This window comes from Sturnira hondurensis, unplaced genomic scaffold (assembly GCF_014824575.4).
Source record: "Sturnira hondurensis isolate 20B ecotype Veracruz unplaced genomic scaffold, ASM1482457v3 Scaffold0006474, whole genome shotgun sequence".
In the NCBI taxonomy this organism is placed as follows: domain Eukaryota; kingdom Metazoa; phylum Chordata; class Mammalia; order Chiroptera; family Phyllostomidae; genus Sturnira; species Sturnira hondurensis.
In genome coordinates, this window is record NW_028079105.1 from 688,318 (window position 1) to 711,386 (window position 23,069).

The 23,069-nt window shown below is 36.3% G+C and overlaps 1 protein-coding gene across 1 annotated transcript; it reads right to left on the bottom strand.

Annotated features, from left to right (window-relative positions):
- Positions 1–266: 266 nt before the first annotated feature.
- CALB1 (calbindin 1) lies at positions 267–19,356 on the bottom strand. The gene is made up of 11 exons (XM_037049340.1): positions 19,164–19,356; positions 18,683–18,759; positions 14,365–14,439; positions 7,451–7,534; positions 7,288–7,344; positions 4,316–4,393; positions 1,851–1,906; positions 1,722–1,761; positions 1,539–1,592; positions 689–760; positions 267–380 (listed from the first exon to the last, which is right to left on the bottom strand). Exons 1-11 carry the CDS (start codon positions 19,240–19,242, stop codon positions 267–269), a joined length of 786 nt encoding a protein of 261 aa, XP_036905235.1. The 5' UTR covers positions 19,243–19,356.
- Between the last annotated feature and the right edge of the window lie 3,713 nt (positions 19,357–23,069).

Here is a 23,069-nt window from a genome sequence, read left to right on the forward strand (position 1 = left end):
GTATGAAAGCAAGAATATGTCAGATTATTTTTAAATGGTTGTATTGACTGGCCTATGCATAGACAATTTTCTTTTCAGTGTGGTTACAAAATCTGTACATTTCAAACAGTATAGAAACAAGCAGAAAAGATTGTGCCACACACTCTGATAACTTATCAATATGCAGTTAAATTTACATATATAAAAGGAAATACAGACTACTCCCTTATAGTGCACAGTTATTTTTAGACACAGTGTATCACTAGTGAGTGGCTTTGGCCACAATCCTAGTTGTCCTCAGCACAGAGAATGAGGGCGAGGTCAGTCCGGTACAGCTTCCCTCCATCTGACAAGGCCATGATGCTCTTCTTATAGGTGGGGATATTGTTACTGTCCAGATCCTGCACAGAACACAGAGGGCATGTGGTCCAGTTACATGTGAAGGTGAGGTAACCATGGCCCAGTGAAAAAATGTGACATGGACACTCTTCCTTACATTGATCTATTGAGAGGAGCTGGATAACATTCTTATGCAAATGTGGGTAATCACAAGGTTTTAAGATCTTTTTGATCACAGTTACCAAATCAGGGTAAGAATTGAAATCTACTGCTCCTCTGTAAATGTTAAGAGTTCCAAAATTGGTATGTGATTGTGTTTGGATGGATATGTAAAGTCTACCTAGGAAGTAAGTGCCTGGTAACTAATTACCTGTTTGTTCTTCTCACACAGATCCCTCAATAAAGCATCCAGTTCATTTTCATCTATATATCCGTTGCCATCCTGAGGAAGGAGAAATAGAGCAGGTTCCTGAACACCATCAAAATGAAAGGCAATGCAAACAACTGAGGTGCTCAGAAAACCCCCTCCTGCATCCTGGGCAGTGTTGTAACCCCTCTGTCAGACCTGCTCTGAGGTTCCAGAATAGATCTGAAGTGCCTCACATTCAACACCTTACATTTGTAACATACTTTGAACTTTTCAAAGAACTTCATATTTACTATTTCACTTAATGTTCACATCACCTCCTGTTGAAGTAAGTGGGCACTATGGGTTCATATGAGTGGCCTGAGGAAGCCATGTGACTGTCCTGATGTCACAGTGGTTTGGTCCAGAGTACAGACTTTAGAGCAAATAACAGAGGTTAACTAGTGGCCTTGCAAACAGCCTTTACACACACACATGTACAGACACATGCATACACATGGTGGGGCCTTCCACTAGGTGAGAGAAATCCACTGAATGTTTTCATCCAGATTAATCCTCATTCCACCTGCAGAGTGAGTGTTATTGTCTCTTGTTTACAAGGGAGTAAACTGAGGCTCAGAGGAGCTTGGTATCTAACTCAAAGCCTCACAGTAGGTAAGTCATAGCATGGGATTAGCATCAAGATTTGCCTAATATGGGCCATACCACAGCATATTTCTTATTAAGAGAATGAATCAACTGGGTGATTGTAACAGATAATGTTGCTTTTAATATGAACCTTGAATTTGAGGCTTTTTCCCTTAGTCAGCATTTTCCAAATTCTAAAGAATTATAGATAATAACAAACTTTTACCTGATCATATAGCTCAAAAGCTTTATTGAACTCCTTTCCACACATTTTGACCCCCTGGAAGATAGAGAAGGAAGCAAAGGTTAAAATGCTGCTAGTAGGTTTTATTGTGTTTTTCTCAGTGACTCTCCCACATTCTAACTATTCAATAAAAATACTATTTATGATAGAAAAAATGTGAAATACCTGAAATTTAAGGAGAAAATTCTCCTGCACTGGTAATAATCTTTTGAGAGAAAAGCATAACATTAATAGATTAGATTTTTAGACAAGGACAGTTTATGATGATAATACTTGCCCAGTTCCTAAACTCACCTGGCCATCTCAGTTAATTCCAGCTTCCCATCATTATTTGTATCAAATAATTTCAGCTGTAAGACAGAATGTCATTATTATAGCCATTGAAGAATAGTTTATAGCACGAAGGAGACGAAAATACAAAACAAAGCAGTTTGAGTTACCAATTACGTATATAGATAGCAAAGTTGTAGAAAATAGCATTTTCAATTTTATAACTTGTGTAATTGCCAAAGTTTCTCAGAACACTTTAGTCAAAACAAGTGGTGATCTTAACTAGTCCTCTAGAATACTGTCATTTATTTTTCTTGCAAACGTGTGCATACACAGGGGTGGGGAAAAGTAGGTTTACTGTTGTAATAAATAAATAACTAATATAAGAACAAATAATAATACAAGAATAAATTCTGTGTTTTACATACTCACACTGTAAACCTGCTTTTACCCACTCCTGTATGTATCAAGATGAGGGGGAGATGCTGTCTAACAATGTACAGCACATCCGGACTCTCCAAACAATGATATGAAAATAAATACTTGTTTTTCTCTTTTAGAACATAATAGGGTACACACAGAAGCAAAAGGCACATACTATGAACAGAAGTTTTAAGTAATGTATAATGGTTTTAGTTTTCCTTGGATGCTGGACAAGGGAAACTAAAGCCCTCAACCTGCCCATGGCACATATATACACCAGGCACACCTGATGTAGACATCCACACACCCTCACTAGGAGTCAGGTAGAAATACTCCTATGCTATATTGGATAGAAGAATTATGTATAAAATGTATCAAATATGTATACTAAAATGTGAAAAAGTACATTATTTTTGTTCATAAAAGAATGTGATTATGGTCAGAATGGGGCCTCTTTAGGCATGCTGTGGTGGGAGGCAGATTTGTTCATGGTCTTATGATGACACATTTTATAAATCATTGATCATCAGTTCTAACATTGTTACACTAATATCAGTACTAAGACACTGGATACCAGATCACACATTTACTGTCCATAGGGAAATATTTCCCCACTTATATATTTAAATTTTAATTAGTTCTTGATTAATTTGCTTCCCAGATTTGAACTGGTTTATGACATTTAATCAGATGTGCCAGGCCAAACCAACAGGGGAAAACTCCCATCTGAGTGGTTTTAAAAAGGTTGCTTCAAATTTCTGCCTGGAAAAGAATCATTACTTTAAATAGATATCCCTTAAGGTTGGTGCAATACAGAAAATTGGTAAATGTAGGTTATTGTCCTTTTCCCAAAAGTTAGCACTTAGCTCTGCCCTCTGTGACACTGTTGTATGCTGATGCTTTGATGAGGACACTTTCTCACCACTTTATAATAAATATCACTGTATAATGAATAAGGCAACAGTTAGGTTCTAGAGGTATTTTTCCCCACATGAAATAGGCTGACAGGTTGAAAGTAAACCTCAGTTAAGTCAAATATAATCAAATCTTTTATAAGATTAGTTCTCAGGGTGACTAATCAATGTAATATAACACAGTTTTTATATAAGCACATATGTTTTCTGGGTCACTTGTTTAAATCCACAAGGTAAGAATTCACTGTAACTTTACAGTCCTTAAAACATGGACATAAGCATGTACTGATCTGAATAATAAAACTTTGAATTTCAAAAAGTAAACAAAATTATGTTGCCAAAATACTAGTTTAATCAGTTTAGGAAAAAATCCTCTTAGTCCTAATGCTATCATGAGTCAAAATTAGCAAACTTTACCTTTTTGAAATTAATTAACAAACTTTACCCACTTGAAACTTATTAACTTCAAGAGCATGGGATGATTTTACCTGGGACTTCAAAAATTTATTTGATGTTCATTCCTAAAACATTAAGTGCCTGTATGTAGAGCAGTTTTCTTGGCTCAATTTTCAACATTCTACAATAGATCTCACTTATACTGTTCACTATAATATCAGAACAAAGCTACATTTGGATTTCCTCACCCAAAGTACCAAAATAATGTTCCAAAATAACAAAAATCAAAATTAAGGGGTAGAAATACCTGTTTTTAGTCTCTCAGTGAGTAAGGTGGCTATAAGTTCTCTGTATACTCTAACAAAATCTCTGATTTCCCATGTAATGATAAAATTGATTCAGAACTTCTATCATAAATGAAATTTTAGTGATATAATTTATATATCTATAATGTAACACATATGTGTAAGTTATAGAATTGAGTGACATAATTATACTAGCTTTTAAGAAAAACAAGTGATTTTTGGATAGATAAAATTACCAATTCTACAGGAAGGGAAGTGCTCTTCTGTTGAGTCTGTAGCACTGAACCTTAAGGAACCTGTAAGGGATCCATGGCATCCTTACATGTTTAGCTTTTCAAGTGAAATTAGACCTATGCAATGTAGTGCCCACACCACGGGTTATTTATTTCATTCTCTTCAGCCTGGGAATAAACAAGGTTCCTGGCCGCAGTCTTTTCAGGATCAGTCTTACCATTAGGTCTGTATACTCAGCCAGTTTTGCATCATCAACAGTCTTGTTTGCTTTTTCCAGCAGGTCCTTCAGAAAGTTCTGTTAAAACAGAGAACACTCAGGTAAATTTCATCCATAACAAACAGTGGGCCTCTGTTTCACATGTTCTGAAACATAACATCTGCAGAGTGCAAAGAAAGTCTCTTTTTAAGGATGAAACTATGTGAAGAGGTTAGAAAGGAGATGAGATCATGTGGTCCTCCTGGCATTCCAGCAGAGATGCTGCCCTTGACAGGTACGGTGTCTGCCTTTCCCTGAGCTGCTCTATCCTAGTCTGTGCAACATTCTGCTTTTATGGTTTCAATGAATGAAGTATCTGAATTGTGCACTGCGTAGGAAGCTGAGTAAGTAATCGTGAACCCAGCCACCTCTGTGGATGCATTTCTAGATATTGATACCCTCACCAATACTTGAGTGACTGTGCAGGAACCTGAGGCTCATATCTGTATTTCATACCTTGTGTCAGAGACTATAAGTAAATCCTAATTTCAAGTATATCATTTATGGCCTGCATGAAGCTCCTTTCTCCAGAGAATAGTCATTAGCTTCAGGATGCAGTCATAGCACGAGGACTTTCTAACTCATTTGGGCACCAGAGATGTCCTCTCATCTCTGGAGGATATGTGATCATATTAACATGGAGAGGATGAAAAAGATGACTGTTCATTTGACAGCTGGAAGTGAGGAGTGAATGTAATTTTTTGAAACAGATGTAAAAACTTTACAAAAGCTTGCTATAGAAATGACAGTGTAACAAGAAGAGCAAACACCAGTCTTTCATTTTCGTCTAGTGCTATTCATTCTTACCTCTTTCTTGGAAAATGATTAATGCTGTTGTGGAATATAAGCATATCTGTGCATGTATGTTATGGAAGGATAGGATGTCTTAGGTTCTGCAGAGGTTTTTGTCCCTCCCAAATATACCAGTTCTTCAGGGCTGATGTAACTCATTCTTTTTGCAAGAGGAGACATTTGGGGATGGGGGTTGATAAATTTATTTTCACTTCAAACATTCGACTTCCAGTCCACAATGAAGCATTAAAAACTTAAAACTATCTGTTAGCAGTGAATTTTGTGAGAGGCTTTTGTCAGAGATTAATTGGGTTAAAAATCCTCACCAGAGACAAAAATGGTGGTCACAAAAATAGCCTGAGAGAAACCTCGGGACTGAGGTTTGAAGTTGTGTCTGAGAGCAAGTGATGTTTTACTCTATTATAGATCTTAAAATTAGCTTTCTTGAAAGATCCATTAAAAAAGAATGCCAGCTTATCTTCAAAATCCCCAGAGAGGAGGGCTTCTATTTAGAATCTCTTTCTGAGAACAAAATTTAGAACAAAGAAGGAGACTTTTAGAATATTTTGAGGTCAGGTGTTGGAAATGAGCTAAACTGTTCATTATAAACTTGAAGTAATTTTCCAAAGAATTTTTTTTGGTTCAATGGAATAAAAACACAATAGCTTAGCTGTCACCTTATGGGCTTTCCATTGCTGAACTGCAAGTTTATCAAATACCTTGTTTTTGGTGATTTCACATTAAAATGTTTACATTTTCAAGAAGCTATAGGTGAATAAATCTTAGCAATTTGAAGTGGTCCAAGTTCCAGGTGTCACTTTAACCATGTCCAAAGTGACCAAGAATGTGCATTTATATTCATATTTCCCTACAGCTGAAGAGGAGGCAGATTTCAGGAGGTAGGGGTGGCCCCCAGGGTTGGTAAAAATATTGTAATATCATTTAATATTCTGTCTAGGTCCACATGTGGTTCTTCTCCCAGGCAGCTGTGTAATCTTGAAAATTATCCAATATTCCTAAACTTCAGTTTCCTTGTTTGTATATTGAGAATAATGACACCTGTTTGGCAAATAAGGATTAAATGTTAAAATACAGTTCAAGCACCTCATAGTAGCAGTTCCTGCCACATAGGGAGACTCAGTAAATATAAATCCCTTTGATTACCATATTTTGAAGATAGTGACAATAGGGTCTCCTGGACTGAGAAGTCTTGCGATTAGTATAAGGACATAAAAAACAGATGCTTCCATGTTTCTGAAAGGCTAGCAAATTATTGAGTTCATGAGCAATAGAATTTATTTTACCTTGAATTCCACAAAATCTTTTGTGTGCAACATGTTGAGCTTTACAATAAATCTGAGAAGAAGGTACTGTTACCTCCGTAGTACAGATATAAAAATCAGACAGAATGATACAAAGATTTGTCCAGGGGACAACGATTTTAGATCTTCTGGCCTTTCTGTTATATACCCCTGCCCCTCCCCAGCTCCTCTATAGTCTGTGGATATGAACAGATATGTTCATTTTCAAAGTAGCATTTTTTAACAGTCTGATCAATTACATATGTTATACATATGAGGACTTTATTGTTGAGAAATGGCTGGGTGTATGGATGTCCAGGCTGTGAGGCCAGTGAAGCTGGGTCTATGCACTGGCCCTGCTTCTGATTTCTGGAGGCCATCGGGAGCTCACTCCACATCTTACCTTTTCCTCATGGGGGTAAAACTGATCTCACAGAGCTCACTCGGACATTAGACACAGTAATATGTAATGTACCTGGCAGATATTAGGTGTCCAATAATTGTCAATTTTTATTTCTCTTGAAAGAGAAATCTATCTATATAGTTGTTTAATTTATAAAATAACTATCAAGTTTCAATGAAAAGGAGTGGAATATTCTGCTTAGTATTTGTTATATCTATTTTATATAACAATTTGTGTTATTTAAATTGCTAATTTCTTGCATTGCTAAACAGAATTTGAAGAAGTACTTGAATACTCTTTTTTTGATCTGGTTCTTCATTAACAATGTGGAAATGTGTGTGAAAATGTGCCATTGCTCAACACCAGTTTTTTTCTTTGGAAGTTTATAAAAAGCTGCAAAGTTCATAGTTGTGTTTGTAAGGGAAGAACTTGCTTACCTTCAGCTCCTCTGTTTCTATGAAGCCACTGTGGTCAGTGTCATACTTTCTCCATGTCTGTAAGTAATTATGGACAAGGAAAACCAAGATGTTACAACAAAGCCTACACTCTGTCTAATATGAGCAGCATCTGAGCCTTGGCCCAGTGACAGCTGTCTCTTACCTTCATGAACTCCTCACAGGACTTCAGCTGCTGGCATCTGAACAAAAGCAGGAAGTTCTCTTCTGTGGGTAACACATGAGCCAACTGCAAAAGATTTAGAGAGTGTTTGAGGACCCAAAAACAAATCTGTGGAATTTGCTGCTTCTCATTTTTTCTTGAACATGTGCTTTGGAACAGTTTCATTGCCTAGAAAACCAGGAGAGGAAACACTTTAGACTTGATTTTCCCTTCCTGATACTTTGTTCCTGGAGAGCCATGCTTTTCCCAGCCTGGTTGCCTGTTGGACTGTTCCCTGGTGAGGGCAGTGGCTGCAGCTGGCCACTCCACTTTTCTGACATCATACAGCCCTGCCAGTGGCTTGTATCTTCCCTCTACTCTGTGTCACAGTCTCCTTTCAGGCACAAAGAACAGAACATAAAGGCCATGCACTTTATGTGGCAGGAAAGAAACAGTAGTATGAATGTAGGGAAAAGGGTCCTAGGGAGAAGCACATCTTTAAGTCTGAGGAGGAAGACGAGCCCAAGACAATTGTAAGGCTCAGGGAAGAGGTAAAGAAGGCAACTCTGATCAACAGTGAGGACTGAGGAGTGATAGGGTCTGTTGCTTGAGTTCAGGACTTGGGCTTAATTTATAGTCCTTTTTGGGACCCTGTAACATTTCTCCTTAGATCTCATTTCATAATTTCATTGTCTCCTTTATTTTTTGAGAAAAAAGAGGCTCCAGCTCTCATTCTAAGATGAGTATAATTTATCTCTTGCGTGCATGGAGAGAGGGAGCTGGATTGATGGCCTCACTGATGCCTGGGTTCTATTCCTGGCTCAGCTGCTAATTAGCTGTGGCCCTGGCAACTCCCTGGGCTATTTATACCCTCACCACTAAAAAGAGTTGACATAAAATCCAATGTCTCTTAAATGTAGTGGGTGCAAAAACACCGTGAGAATCTATTAGAATGGCTATATCATCACCATTAAAGAATGCACTCACACCACAGCTATAACTTCCAGAAGTTGAAAAACCCTGAACTTCAGGCATGGACCATGGTCACTGTATGTCAGACTGAGAACCTAGGGTTTAGATTAACCTTAAGATCAGTGTATGTTCAAAATTTCTAATAAACTATCAAAAGACCCTCACACTTTTTTTTCCAATTTTCATCCATTTAGGTCCACAAAAAATTTAATGTAAAATGTATTAGTCTACCTTATATACAAATACAAGTATTGTCAGCTCTTTTATGCCTGTATAGAAGGTCCTTTAACTTACCTTGTTTTTAGATCTTTAAAATAACATCTCAAAATAGAAGCATTCTATTTATTGGCACTACAAAGGGGACTGAAACTAAGGGTTGGGAACAAACATCTATAAGGATGTTTAGTGTGGCTCAGTCAGAAAATATTTGCTTATTTTTCTGAACAAAGGGCATTAGTTGACTGAGCATCAACATAAGCATTCATTTAGGAAGTGAGAACTAGCCAAAGCCAACTCTTCCTGTATTTGTTGGCACAGGACTTATGAAATATATTTACAAGGTTTGGTGGATGTCCCCATAGACTGTCCACTTCAGGAGGGTAGATGTCATTCTTGGTCTCCATTCCCTAAATGTCCCATGGAGGACTCAGCATCATATGTGCCTGACATAGATGCTGTGGATTGTTTGACACTTTTACTTTATGAAGATACCCATTTAACATGATTTATAGTGAATAATTTTTTCCTATGCTCATTGTAGTTTCCTATGCTGAATTTTCATAATTATTGTGCTTTTTTTTAACAACAAGAATACTTTTTCTTAAATTGTATTTATCAAAATATACCAAATACATGAAAACAGAAAAAATAAAAGAATAAGCTAGTAAGTAATGACCTAAGGTAAATTAGGAAAATTTTAACCATCTTTATTTCAAAAATTAAAATTAATATAACTCACATGAAGTTCAGAGATCTTCAGAATGTCAGACCTAGAGATGGCAAAATTGCTTTTAATTTTTGTGTAAATGTACATTTCTTTGCCCATGCCATTTGGTCCTACTTGTTTTAATTATTTAAAAAAACATGCAACATATTCCATCTTTTAGTTTCACTGACCTCTTCATGTTAATCTGAGTATAGTACCATCCTATTTTGTAGACATTAGAAATTATAAACATGTAGAAGGTAATAAAAGACACAAGCCATTTAGAGAGAAGCAGTGACTGTGTAGATAGCTTGGGGCTGCAGTGACAATGGGCACCAACTTTTCCAGGTGTGCTGCTCAGCATGGTGGCCCCAGGCCATGTGTGCGAAGTGCAGGGTCTCTCAGTACAGGTGTGAAGCCGTGTTGCCTTGTCTCAGATTTGCTAGGTTACTACAGACCAGAGAAGTGTCCTGTTGCCTGTCCCAAGATTACCAGTGATTTCTTAATCCTTAGGCTGCTTGTGTCCACTCTTTTATGAACTCCAAAACATTTTCATGGGCAGGAGATGAAGTGAACAATGTCAAGGTAATGAGTGGAAGGCAGATGGATGTGGCCACACAGAGACTCATCTGTGAGCATGGGTAGCTTGTCACTGAGTGTGGGGAAGCAAACATGTTCTCCCACTTGCCTGACTGCCCTACTAGTCTGTAGAAGCTTGGAGGACAGGGTCTGTTCCTCACTTACTGTTTCTTTGCCAAGCACCTCTAACCTTTCAGTCAACATTTTACTGACCAACTGAGTGAAGGCTGCTAGGATGGTACTAGCAGGATGGTACTAATAGGATGGTACTATACTCTGTAAGTGAAGTACAGTTCCTTTGCAGACATTACTGAGCTGTGGGTGGGGCAGGGTGCACCCTGTGACATGCCATCCAGAGCTGCTTTCAGGGGCTGGGAGCATTGCTGTGGTCTCAGCTTTCAGGTCTCTAGGAGGTGACCTGGGCTGAAAAGAGCTGTGTCTTCAAGAATACAAGGACAAAAAAGGCCCAACCTTCTCACTTAAAACTTGGGACGTGTTTGAAGGGTCTTCCGAGTGTGAACACACAGTGCAGTTTGCTGAAGCCTCTGAGGGGCTATATCACAGCCCAGTATCTCCCTCTGCCCAGTCCTGCTCTTTCCATTCCCCTTTGACAGGTACTGATCCCAAGAGCACGTATCTTATCTTCAAGGCAGGCCTGCTTCCCAGGGAGCTGACCCTGCAGTGAGTCTCTACTTCCCTCTTCTGTGGCTGTGATGTACCAGAACCTTTGCTTTATGTTTTCAGCCAACTGAAATCCCTGCTGTGACATGGAACTGTGCTGTGAGCATGTGCTGGGGTCTGGGTACCCAGTTACCCTAGGAAGAATCTTACCAGGAGGCAGACAAGTTCAAAGCAGGAAGTAGATAGAGCAAGAGTACCTCTTGCTCTAAGTACCAGGAAGGAGGACAGTTTCACTTGAAACAGTGACTGAACGAGACACAGCAAAGCACCCACAGAGTGTAACCCTAATGTTTAAGACAATCCTAGTGTGTGTTGACCTCCTTCCATAATGATTAGCAAAGCATTTAGTTTTCATTTGGGAACCAGAGAAATTGATTTTCTTAGCCAATAAAAAGGGGATCCAGAAAATTTGGAAGAAAACCCAGCTCATATACATTTAAGTCTAGTTGAATTTAACAATTTGAATTTGACAAGTTATATAAGATGTAGGGAAAAGGCTTGGCATTCAGAAGAGTGTAGTAGGTTTTCCAATGAATTATTTTTATTTTAAATAATAATAGCAAATACATTTATTGCATTTTGCAGTGTGTCAGAGTTTATCTATTTGCTTGGCATGTATTGTCACATTTGATGTCAATACTCAGATGTCACCCTTTGTTCACAGCCAAGGAGACTGAGGCTCTGAGGATAGATGGGCTACTATCACATAGCTTTTAGTTATGAAAAGCCAGATTTGAAGTTAGACAGCCTGACTCTTGATTTTGAGACCCTGGTTCTTTACCACCATGACCTTCAGTTAAAACCTTCAATCAAAAAAGTTTTTCTAACCTACCATTTAAAAAATCTATCCCAAGTGCAGTTTTAAATCAAATTTCATTGTCATTTCTCCAAGTTCTCAGGTGAAAAAGTAATCTGCCAGAAAATTATATTCACTGTGTCTGGATTCATATGGTCACATCCCATGATAGAAAGAGGGAATGGCTAGGGAAATGCTTGTTTCCCTGGGAAGGCTGTTACTCTTTTGAGATAAAAATAGCTTTTAGGTCTATCTCTTCAGTGGATTCAGTGACCTGGACAAATAGACACAATGAGAGCAGAGGGGTGGGTGGGTTCCCACTCATGCCCTGGGGTCAGGTGAAAGCTTGTGGATTCTACATCCCACCAAAGAAAGTATCTATAATTAATGTGAGCTTGGAGAGAATTTTCATTATCTGCTAAATCATTCATCTTCCTCAATAATTATTTTAATCAGATTTCTCTGAAATAGAGCCATTAGTCTCCATCAATTTAGAGCATTTTTAACTGTCATGGTATTTGTTAAATTATCTCAGAATTTAAATTCTCCTGTTTTGACTTAATATTACAGTCTCTTTATTACTTAATCATGTGTGAATTTTAAAATTTATTTAAATGTATGAAATTAAAGACATCAGAAGAAAGCACATTGTTGGAGAGTGTCAAGTCACCTTCACCAGAATAGAACTTTGAAAATTAAACACTATCCTTTCTGATCTTTTCCATAACATATTTCAGTTAGAGCTAATCAGTCTGGCCTGTCCCCATCAGGAGAGCAAACTGCTGTATGAATGTCATTGTGTTTATTTAGATTTGGTTTTTAAAATATTTTATTTATTTATTTTTAGACAGAGGTAAGGGAGAAATAAAGGGAGAAAAATATTGATGTGTGAGAGAGACATTGATCTGTTGTCTCCACTCATGACCCAATCGGGCACCAGGGCTACAACCCAGGCATGTACCCTGACCAGGAATCAAATTGGCAACCTTTTGCTTTGTCAAATGATGGTCAACCATGCCCTGAGCCATGCTGGTCAGGGCTTCAGATTAGGTTTTGATGAACCACAAGCCACATATTAAATAGGCATAACATTTAGACAAATCCAACTTTTTTTCTATGAACACCAGACTCATGGTGCAAGATGTGAATGGGTAGGTAAGTACTAATTTTGGATGACATAGATTTTCCTTTCCTTCATAGCTGGCTGGGACACCTGTGTTTGTATCCCATGCTATATATCAAATTATTTGGCAAGTGACACTTTATGACAGGTTGAAAAACAGAAGAGATGAACTTGATTTAATACTGCTTCCCTGTGACACCAGAAGGCATTTTGTAAATGCAGATACTCCCATTCTCCAACCCGCTTTCTACCTGTGATTTGGCAGTTTCAGTCTCTTTTTCCCAGTCTCCGTTCTTTCTTCACCTTGATTTAACTGCCCTGGATAAACCAACATTCACAGGTACCACTGCAGTAATCTCTCTCTTCTGTGTTCTCTTCCTCCCCTCCTACTGTCCTGCCTTCCCACCACCAGGTCCCTGATTCTCTCCTCTCCACCTGTTACCCCACCCCCACCTCCTGAGCCTATGCTGATGAACTTAGATTGATGAAAAGCATTTTGGGGTCAGAGTCAGATCTAGGTTTTCTCACTCCCATCAGTGGGGACTTGGATGTGTCATTTGACCTTTCTGGTGTCAATTTTCTCATCATTAAAATGAGGAATTTTGGCTAATTTTCCCCAGATATCCTATCTAGCAAAAGTTCCATGTGATGGAATACCTAAGCCTTCCAATCCATCCTATATGTCTCACTTCTCTCCCTTTAACTTTCCTGTTTCAGTTGATCTGAAAGTTATCTTCTTTCAGAAGATATGTTCCATGATTTCACATCTGGATCAGTTGGCCTCTTTCTTAATCTGTAAGTCCCATTATTATAAATTTATCTCTGTATGTAGCAATGAACTATACACAAGCAAAGGGAAAGTGCATACTCCAGAGAAATAGTTTAATTACAAAGATAATAATGGTATGTCCTTTAACTCTATCTGTAGTAGCTTTTTAAAAGTATGTGTATTTCACATTGATATCATAGCTGTTATTAGATCAATTATTGGAAAACCAGATAAATCTACAAATTAAAGGTAAATTGTGACTACATGTTGTTAATATCCTGAATATGTCACTATCTAATACATTAATACAATGTATATAACATACATTATATAAAGAACATAATTATGTTTGTGACAGCATAGTTTAAATAGGAGTTTATTAATTTTTCTGAAAGCTGTCCACTCAATTTCTCTAATAGAAATAAAATAGGTGGAGAGATTTTAAGGAGTAGCTGAGACACCAGCATCTGAAAGACTGGAAATGAAGGAATGTGGAAGCACTAATATGAGATCATGGTTTTGGCCTATGATTCATGGACAAAAGTCATCATCAAAAGGTAAGATTTGACATTCACATTTTGAACTTTTAGAGACCTTAAATAGACCATAGCATACTCACTCACTAAGGCTCACAGCCAAATGAAAATAGAATTTCAGAAACCAGGACTCAGCTTTTGGCTCTAATGTTGTCATAGGGACTGCAAAGATTTCATTTTATATTTAACAGAAAAGTCTGTTCTGTTGAATGATAAGAAACACCTGTGAAACATGCACATGGCTGGTGTTGTATGATGGGTGTGCACCTGGGAACTGGACACTTGGTTTGTGTAGGCAAAGCCCTTCACTCATCCAGATCTCGAGTGTCTCATGCCAAACTTAGTCCGGACTCTGAAAACTCTTGGATCCCTTTAATTTCTCAACAATTTTTAATTTTATATTTATGAACAGAATGTAACCTGTTACTTAAACAAAATAAGACTCCGAATGGGTCTTGCCATATCATGTTTGAGTTGAGCTTAATAAAATGAAGCCCATTTATAAAAACTATGTCTGAAAAATGCATGTTTCTTACCTCTACAATTCCTATTTTTCCATCATCTCTCTGCGCATACTGATCCACAAAAGTTTTCATCTCAGGTGATAACTCCTAAAATTATATAAAAATAAGTAATAAGTTTGTAAAAATAAAACCCAAATCAAATTATGCTTGTGATGTTGTCAATACCTTATTGCAAAGAAAAACCAGAATTAGAACCCTTTAGAATTGTGTATATTGATTAACTATTTTGTGAAAATTAAAGACTACTAATATATAGCATTTGCTGGTTTCCAGTGAAGGAGTTATAATTATCATGATCATTTCTGAATCAATCATTATGATTTATCTTCTGTTATTAGTTTTGAGAATATACTATCTTTAAAATATCATTAGAATTATTCAGTTTACAACCTTTAGTGAATTTAAGTATAATAATCACTGTTAATGTACTTCTAAACATTGCTTCAGAAGAAATTCTTTCTATTTCTATACTAATTGTCCTATAACATTGTCCTTGTTTAACACATTTCACCTGTGGAAGGTAATAATATATGTTTTCAGTTTGGACAAGCAAAAAAGTGAGCATTGAAGTGTGACTCACTTTGTAAGCAAAGAATGTTTCAGCATAAAAGTGGCATTAATTAATTCAATAAGGAAAAAAATTAAACATCAGAAAATATGTCAGATAAAAAACCAGCTTGTACTTTTATTAGAGACAGACAACATTGATGATCTTATTTTAGGGCACTGATTATGTGTACAGTGTTCCAGTGTTTCCTTCTTTCCATTTTTTTCTGAGATGATAGTCTCTCTCCCATGAATTTTAGTTCAATGAGACATGTTTAAGAGTGATAAAGTGAATTTTTTGATCACTTGATTCTACTCCCCCCCCATCTGTTCTGTTTCATATACAATATTTCCTTATATTGACAGGTTAGAGATCTATGAACTGTGAAGTGGTAATCTGAACAAAGGGCTAGTATTCAGGAGGTTGAATGTAGACTTGTGGTGTCCAGCACAGTTTGTTTAAAACAGCCCTTTTGCATTCACTGAAGCCTGTTTAAAGTAGGTCAGCCTTCATTAATGTTCTGTTCTTTATCCTTGTAGACTAAATTAAGGTTTCAGTTATTGTCATAACTAAAATAAAGTGGTATTTACCAGTCATTTGATCCAGAGATAGACTGATTAGTACAATTTAAGGGCTATATTGAGCCTGAATATCATTATTACAAGTTTTACAAAATCCTTTATGAACCAAAGTAAATATTGTGCATAGAACTGAGGTAGCACATAGTAATTAAGCAATTTAATTATAACAGTCTTTTAAAAAACATTTCTAGTATCAATCAATTTCAACTTGCATTTATTAAGTTTTGCTATAGCAACAATTATAAGAAAGTGAAAGTGGCAATAGTGGGATTGAAAGTTCTACTGCAAACTATTATTTATTAAAGTAAACAGAAGGCAAGGCATTTGTTCTTAAATCTTAAAATCCTGTATTACTAATAGCTTAACTAATGGAAATGACATTTATTTTTTGAGCTTTGTGGATGATAATGATGTCAAAATCAATGTTTTAAATAGTGCAAAACATAATGAAAATAATTATAGTAATAATGCTTTTATTCAAAGCTTTTAAAAATAAATGTAGTATAAGGACTAAATACCATGTGTAGTATAAAAAGGTAGACAATACATTGGGTTGTTATACTTCATGAGTATTATATTTAATTATACTTAACATTAGTGAACATTTTAAAATTTCACATTATTCATATGATGAGCCAAACAGCATTTCCATTACTACAGCAAAATCTGTTACCCTAAGGCCAAAAATGCAAAGAAATCTTGTGTATAAAGTCAATCTTTATGTTGTAAGGTAAAAAAGGGAAGAAATATGTACAAATAGGTTTATTGCAATGAGGCCAGTAGCACAATGAATTATTTTTCTGGTACATGAATCTTTCATTTCAGATCATTATTTAGACTTTAACTAACCAAAGACTATATTCATAAGCCAGAAAATGGTCAATAATCAAGCTACTAGGTGACTTGATATAATACTGTGTCTGTGCTCAGATTTGGTATTGTTGGATTATAATCTAACAATTAGAATTTCTAATATTCTAAAATTGGTGTCTAGGCAATAGAAAAAAAATAATTAAGGTCTACAATCTTTAAACCCTAACATAAAGTCATTATTTACAAAAAGTACAAATACTAAAATGGGACAAGGAAAAGAAAAACCTGAAAAATGTGTAGTTTCTAAATATTTGATTTTCTAAAGTGAAAATAAATTTCAATATTAAAATTAGTTCTAGAAAAATTAAATATAATCATTTAGCTGCTAGAAACATCTTATGAGATTTCACTTTGAAATTTTTTAACAAGTAAGAGTTTTTCAACCAGATACTTTAAATGACAAAGAGACTTGTTTTTGTTTTATTAAAGATACATAGATCTATAATGATATTATTACATGAATTTATTTACATGATAGCATGTAAGATGGGGGAGGGTATAAAGAGAAAGAATGTATAAAACATTTTCTACTTTATTTGATCCTATTCAATTATATTTTCAGATTTATATAATATTAAATCTGGGTAAAACAATCCCCAGAGCATTGTCTGGTTAATATTGATTTGGTCAATGATTTTAGCAACTGATACTTCTGTAATGTATTACATTCTCAAGTCCTCTGTGAGTCTTTTGAATATGTTAGACAAAGATGTGTATCAAATATAGAACAAAATATACCTCTAGTAGTAAGTTGTGTGTGTGTGTGTGTATATATATATATATATATATATAACATTTTATAATTATATATAACTCAATGTGATGATTGCCTAAAGGTCACACACACCTATATTTTCCTCCAAATGTGTGTGTATATAAATATATATATATATAATTATAGTATATATAAGTATTTATATATACTATAAATTTATTTAAATTTATAAATTTATTATTTAATTTAATTAATTTAGTATATGTACTTATAATATATATTATATAAATATGTAAATGTTTATATAATATATATATACACCCACATGGAGTGGGGCAAAAGTAGATTTACAGTTGCAAGTATGTGAAATGCAAACTTTATTTTTGTATTATTATTAATTAGTTTATTATTTTCCATATGAACACCTGTAAACCCTCTTTGCCACACCCTGTATATATAATTTGTTATGTAAAATCTCTTTCTAATGATAGTCAAAAAAGCCAAAGATTAACATCTAACTAGCCCAAATTCATCACTGCTTCAGAAATGCAGTCTTACATAAATCCCAATAGATTAGTGAAATTCTTAACCTATTTTCTTTTATATAATCTCCTCATCTATGATAAAAGCTGAGTATATTTTATTTTTATGCTGACATCTTTTCTTAACAGGTTAATTCCTTTGGTTAATTTATGACCAAAGGAAGTCATTCAGAATTAGTAAGAATTGTCATTTGTTTAATTAACTGACTTAAATTACAAATATAGGTTATTTTCAAAATGTCATTAAATGCTTATTATCAAAGTATCACTTTTTAAAAACAGATTGAATTGTTACAATTGCTTTACATTTTACATTTCTAACTTTTGGGTTTCTCCCTTTTGACAGAAATGTACACCTTTCTTTTTAAATTCTTCCTTATTATCATGGTCCAAGTTGCCCAGCTTTCCCCCAGTGAGGAAGGTCAAGACAGGCATTTTCCAGTCTCTCCAACCACATCAACATCACAACACCAATAAACAGCAATAGAAAAAAATACATAATCTGTAGATCTGCTTCCTGACCAGCAAGGGGCAGAGCTGTATTTCTACCCCCTTGCTTCTCACACAGTTAAAGAGAAGTTTAAAAAAATTACCTAGTCTGACACACCCCCAGGCTTGCTGACCTTCTGGGTATCCAGCACACACACTCTCCTCTTATGCACCATTAAAGCAGAGTAAGTATAGAAGTTGGACTGTTAAATGCTCTGGTTTCAGATTGCAAGGTTTTCCTCTTTAGGGAATCTCACTCTCTTTGACTCTGTCTTTCTCTCTCTGTGTCTCTGTCTCTGTCTCTCTCTGTGTCTCTTTTTCCTTTTGTCTCTCTGTATGTCTCTCTCTCTGTCTTTCTATGTCTCTGTATCTCCCTCTCTGTGTCTCTCCCCCTCTGTTTCACTCTCTCTTTGTCTCCCTGTCTCCCTCTGTCTGTCTGTCTCTCCTTTTTCCCCTACACAATTTGGAAAGGCCCTTTCTCAGTCAATAGATGTTTATATGCCCTGAAAACCACTGGACCCTCTTTGGCTCTTTATAAGAGGGTAGAATATCTATATATTCTTCCTTTGCAACTTGAACCTACCAGCCCAGCCTTCTTCCGTGCCTGCTGCAACTCCTGGATGAGGTTCTGCAGCTCCTTCCCTTCCAGGTACCCACTTCCTGCAAAGACAGAGGCACCAGTTGTCAGACATCCCAGTCCCTTCCCTATTCAGTGTCCAGGACAGATGTCTTTCTGGCTACCACAGAGGTTCTTTCCTGCTGGGACCTGAATTACCCAGAGGTGGGGATGCTGAGTATGGCCACAGGACCTTTGGAGAGCAGTGTTCTCCAATCCCTGCTCCCTTCCACTTTCTTGGAGAGAAAGAAATTTAAGGTTTAGGGTAACGTAGAAGCAATATATAAACTTCCAAGTTGACAGTCCCACCAGCTGCCAGTCGGGAGGTAAGATTGGGGAGTTGAGGGGTGGGGGAGAAGTAAAGTAAGGAAGCAGGGAAAGGGGTTAAGAGGTTGGCAGAGAAGGGGACAAAGGGGCGGGGTTGTTAGGTAGGAGAGGAAATAGTCACCGTCAGCATCGAAGTGAAGCCAGATTTCGAAAAACTGTGAGGCTGAGATGAGGGACGACTGCAGGTGGGACTCTGCCATTGTGCAGCGGAGTGTGTGTCAGGATGAGCTTGTCAGCGCAGGAGCCCCGGGCTGGGCGCTGTCCGAGGTGCTGCTCAGCCCAGTACAGCTTAGCTTAGCTCCGCGCCCCTGGTCGCCTAGGGCTCCAGCCTTTATCTCCCGCCCACCACCTGCCCCGCCCATTGCCTTCCTACCGCCTTTTTCTTTGCCCTCCCCTCCCTGGAAGCAGCAGGGGGTAGGCTATGGGGTGGAAGGCGGGGTGGGGAGGAGGATCCTAGCTCAGGCACTCATTCCCCACATTTGCTTTGTCCAGAAAATATCTCAGTCCTGAAAATTACAGTAAAATAATGTACATGCACAGGTTTTGATTTTCAGGTGGAGGAGGCAAGCTGATAAAGGGTGGAACCACATAAATAATCCTCATAGTGAGTGTGTGCATGTAAGTGTGATCTCCCCAAGATATTTAAGTGTTTATTTGAACAAAGTCAAGATAAAGCTAGGCAAATTTTAGATTGATCTGATTAGTGAATATAATGAAGTTATTTATATCAGTAACCCACTCTAATTTCTGCTGTGAGGCCATCGTATAAGTTTTTCTTAAACTGGTTTATATGAACAAGCTGTACTAAGAGGATTATGTTATTTTTCTGCTCAAAGTGAAATTATAATTGGAAAGTAATAGAATTAGATGACAAAATCTTAAAACGTTAGAGAAGAAAGTGATGTGGGAGATACTACGGCTTACCTTCTTGAGTTTGGAAAGAGAGTAAAGCAAAGAGAAATTAAGCATCTGGCCCAAACTCATCGATTAGTGACCCACATGGATTAGTGACTCAGCCAAAGCCTTGTCAGTGGATGAGCACACAGATTCTTTCTTTTCTCTGTGCTGAGAAATCCCTGTTACAGAATTTTTCAAAAACTGAAAATTACCATCAGAGTGGGAAAAAACCACCTAAGTAAATACATGTTATGTATTCTAATGTAATAAATGATATATTCACATTATTTCTTATTTACATAAATACTTCTAAAGAAATATTTGGTTTTGAATATTTTGAGAACTTGAAGTCCACTGAACATGTATAGTATGATTACAATGGTACAAAAGCAAAGTGAAGACCCAAGAAATAATCCAAATATAGCCAATACAGATTTAAAGTAAGTTAAAGTGAATTCACTAAGCTCTGTTTTTTATCCTTGTGTAATTGAGGATGGGGACCCTCAAATTTGTGTTTCTGAGACTATGACTCTTTGAGTAATGGATTTGAGGAATTTCTTATATGTGTCCTGTTTCAGAGACCCATTATTTCAAAGCTGGTCTATCTCAACAGTCTTCCTAACAGTGTTCTCTCTACCATAACACTTTACACTGCACAAATCATTTGTACTGCAGTTACCTTCCTTACCTGATGCTCACATTTAGTCTCAGAAGCTGTTATAGAGAGCTATACTTTTATTCTTCTTTTATACAAGGGGTAGATAAAATGTATTCTTGGACTATATAGGCATTTATTACATGCTCAGTTATTTATATTTTCATTCACCTAATGAACATTTATTAGTACTTATTATGTCAAACACTCTGCTAGACACTGAAAAAGAAATGAAGTAAAAGACCTGATATCTGCTTTATAAAAGTTTAGCCTTACAAGAATCAGGCCAAATGCCCACATGACAGGGCATATTGATATAACAGAAGTTTACACACAAGTTACTATGTTTGCATAAACCTCCTTATTTTTATGAATGTGTGGAATTGAAGCTAGAGTTATCTAAATTTGCTTAGAGGACAAGCACAGTCTTCCATGGTGCATATTGTTGTTTATAAGGAGAAATGGTCATGGGAGTGAAAGACCAATAGCTTGTGCCAGCCAGCTTATTGAAACTCCTGAAAAACTAATTATTCAAAAGGCCTTGTTTTTTTATATTCACAGCAGGATCTTTGGATGAGAAATGTGGTATGTGGACTTGGAAGCAAATACTAGAGGATAAACCTTGAAAATGGGCTGAGAAATCACTGAGTAGGTAATGATTTAGAAAAGCACTCTGACACTTTCTAGTCCTCATGGTGAACAATGTCTAGACTTGGATACAATGGAGACAAACAGGCCAGAGACAGAAGAAAAAAGGAACATGAACAAACTGATGGAAACGGAAATAACATTTTTAGTAGTTTTGGTAATTATAACTAATTTTCTTCCCACTCCCCAACCACAGCTTGCACATAGTGATAAAAATTCCTAAATAGTTCCACCACAATTTTTTAAAGTTTCATATTAAGTTCCAAAAATATTACATTACCATTTTTAAAAATCAGAAATATATGTGTATATATTTTTCACACACACATACACACACACACACACACACACACACACACACACATATATATATATATATATGCAATTGTTTTTCTATTTCAAGTCTATGAAACTACAGCAACTTCAGAATTACCATGTTGCAATGTTTAGGTCTCATCAGACCTAAATGCAGACTCCCAGTGCAGGGAGATTTGTGCAAGTAGCAAGTACTCTTTTTACTTCTTTTTATATTTAGGTGGAGAGGCCCTTGATTAGGGAGACCTAAAGCCTTCACCATCCTGAGGAAATCAGCATCAAAAGCTTCATGCTCATACAAACATAAAATTACACATGTATGGGGTTTTTGCTTTGGTGGTTATTTGCTTTTGCAGAAAAAAAGACTATAGTCTTTATATTACTCTGTAACTTTTTATTTTTAATTCAAGGTCATCCCTCCAGTATTAACACCAACATCTAATTTATATACTTTTTACAGTCAAATAATATTTGTCATTGTTTAGCCATAGTTATGTACATTTCAATTATTTCAGGTTTTTACTCTGATAAATAATGCTGCAACAAACACCTTCATACAAAAAGTAGTATTGCTAGTACAGAAGCATGCGATTTTATATTCTAGTGCACATTTCCAGGTGATTTCCTCTACTGTGTAGTGATCCTCAAATGACAAAGTCTGACTGTGACTTATTCTCATAATCTATGAATTTATTGCCTTTTAAACTTTGTATAAAAGGAAATAATCTATTTTTTACCTGTATAATCTAACAGGTAAAAAATGTTATTATTTTTTCCTTAATTTGCATTCACTACTATTTCTTAAAGTTTAGTTCTTAGTTTTTTAAGATAGAGTTTTATCATATATAGTTTTAATAGAAGAAATATAATTTTATACAAAAAATTTCTTGAAACTATTATTGGTCTATGTTCCAGACTGTCATCTCAAAAACAATATCTCTTTTCAGACTGTTTTCAGTCATTTCTAAATTAAATTATGCTTTATGGCACCAGATTTTAAGTGACTTGAGAAATACTTCACAGTATTATCTTCCAATCCCTTGGTTCTGTAATTATAGTAGGATCTTAAGTGTGTGGCAATCCTTTCATTTCTAGGATTTTTGAAGAACTACAGATGATTCTAATAGTGAGAAAGATTTTTTCATAAGATTGGAGTTTCTAAATATAGCATTGCAAGCAAAGCAACCTCATTACCCAAATATTGGCATAAAAGTAGAAGCAATTTATTTGCAAGGCAAAAAAATCTCTGGGGCAATTAAACTGCATTTCTCATTTCAGATTTCAGCTATTGAGTTACCAAGTCTTCATTCACACTCAGACCACTGTGGTTCAATTCATCATGTAAAGTAGGAGACAGAACTTCCTAGGTTACTGAATGCTTATTCAGCTTCCCTCAAGGACAGCTCCCAGAAATGTTCTACTGTGGGTCCAATTGCATGGGGGATGTGATGAATTTCTCTTTCTACATCCTAGCCTCTCACAGAGATTCTTCAACAGGTGAATTTAGCCTCT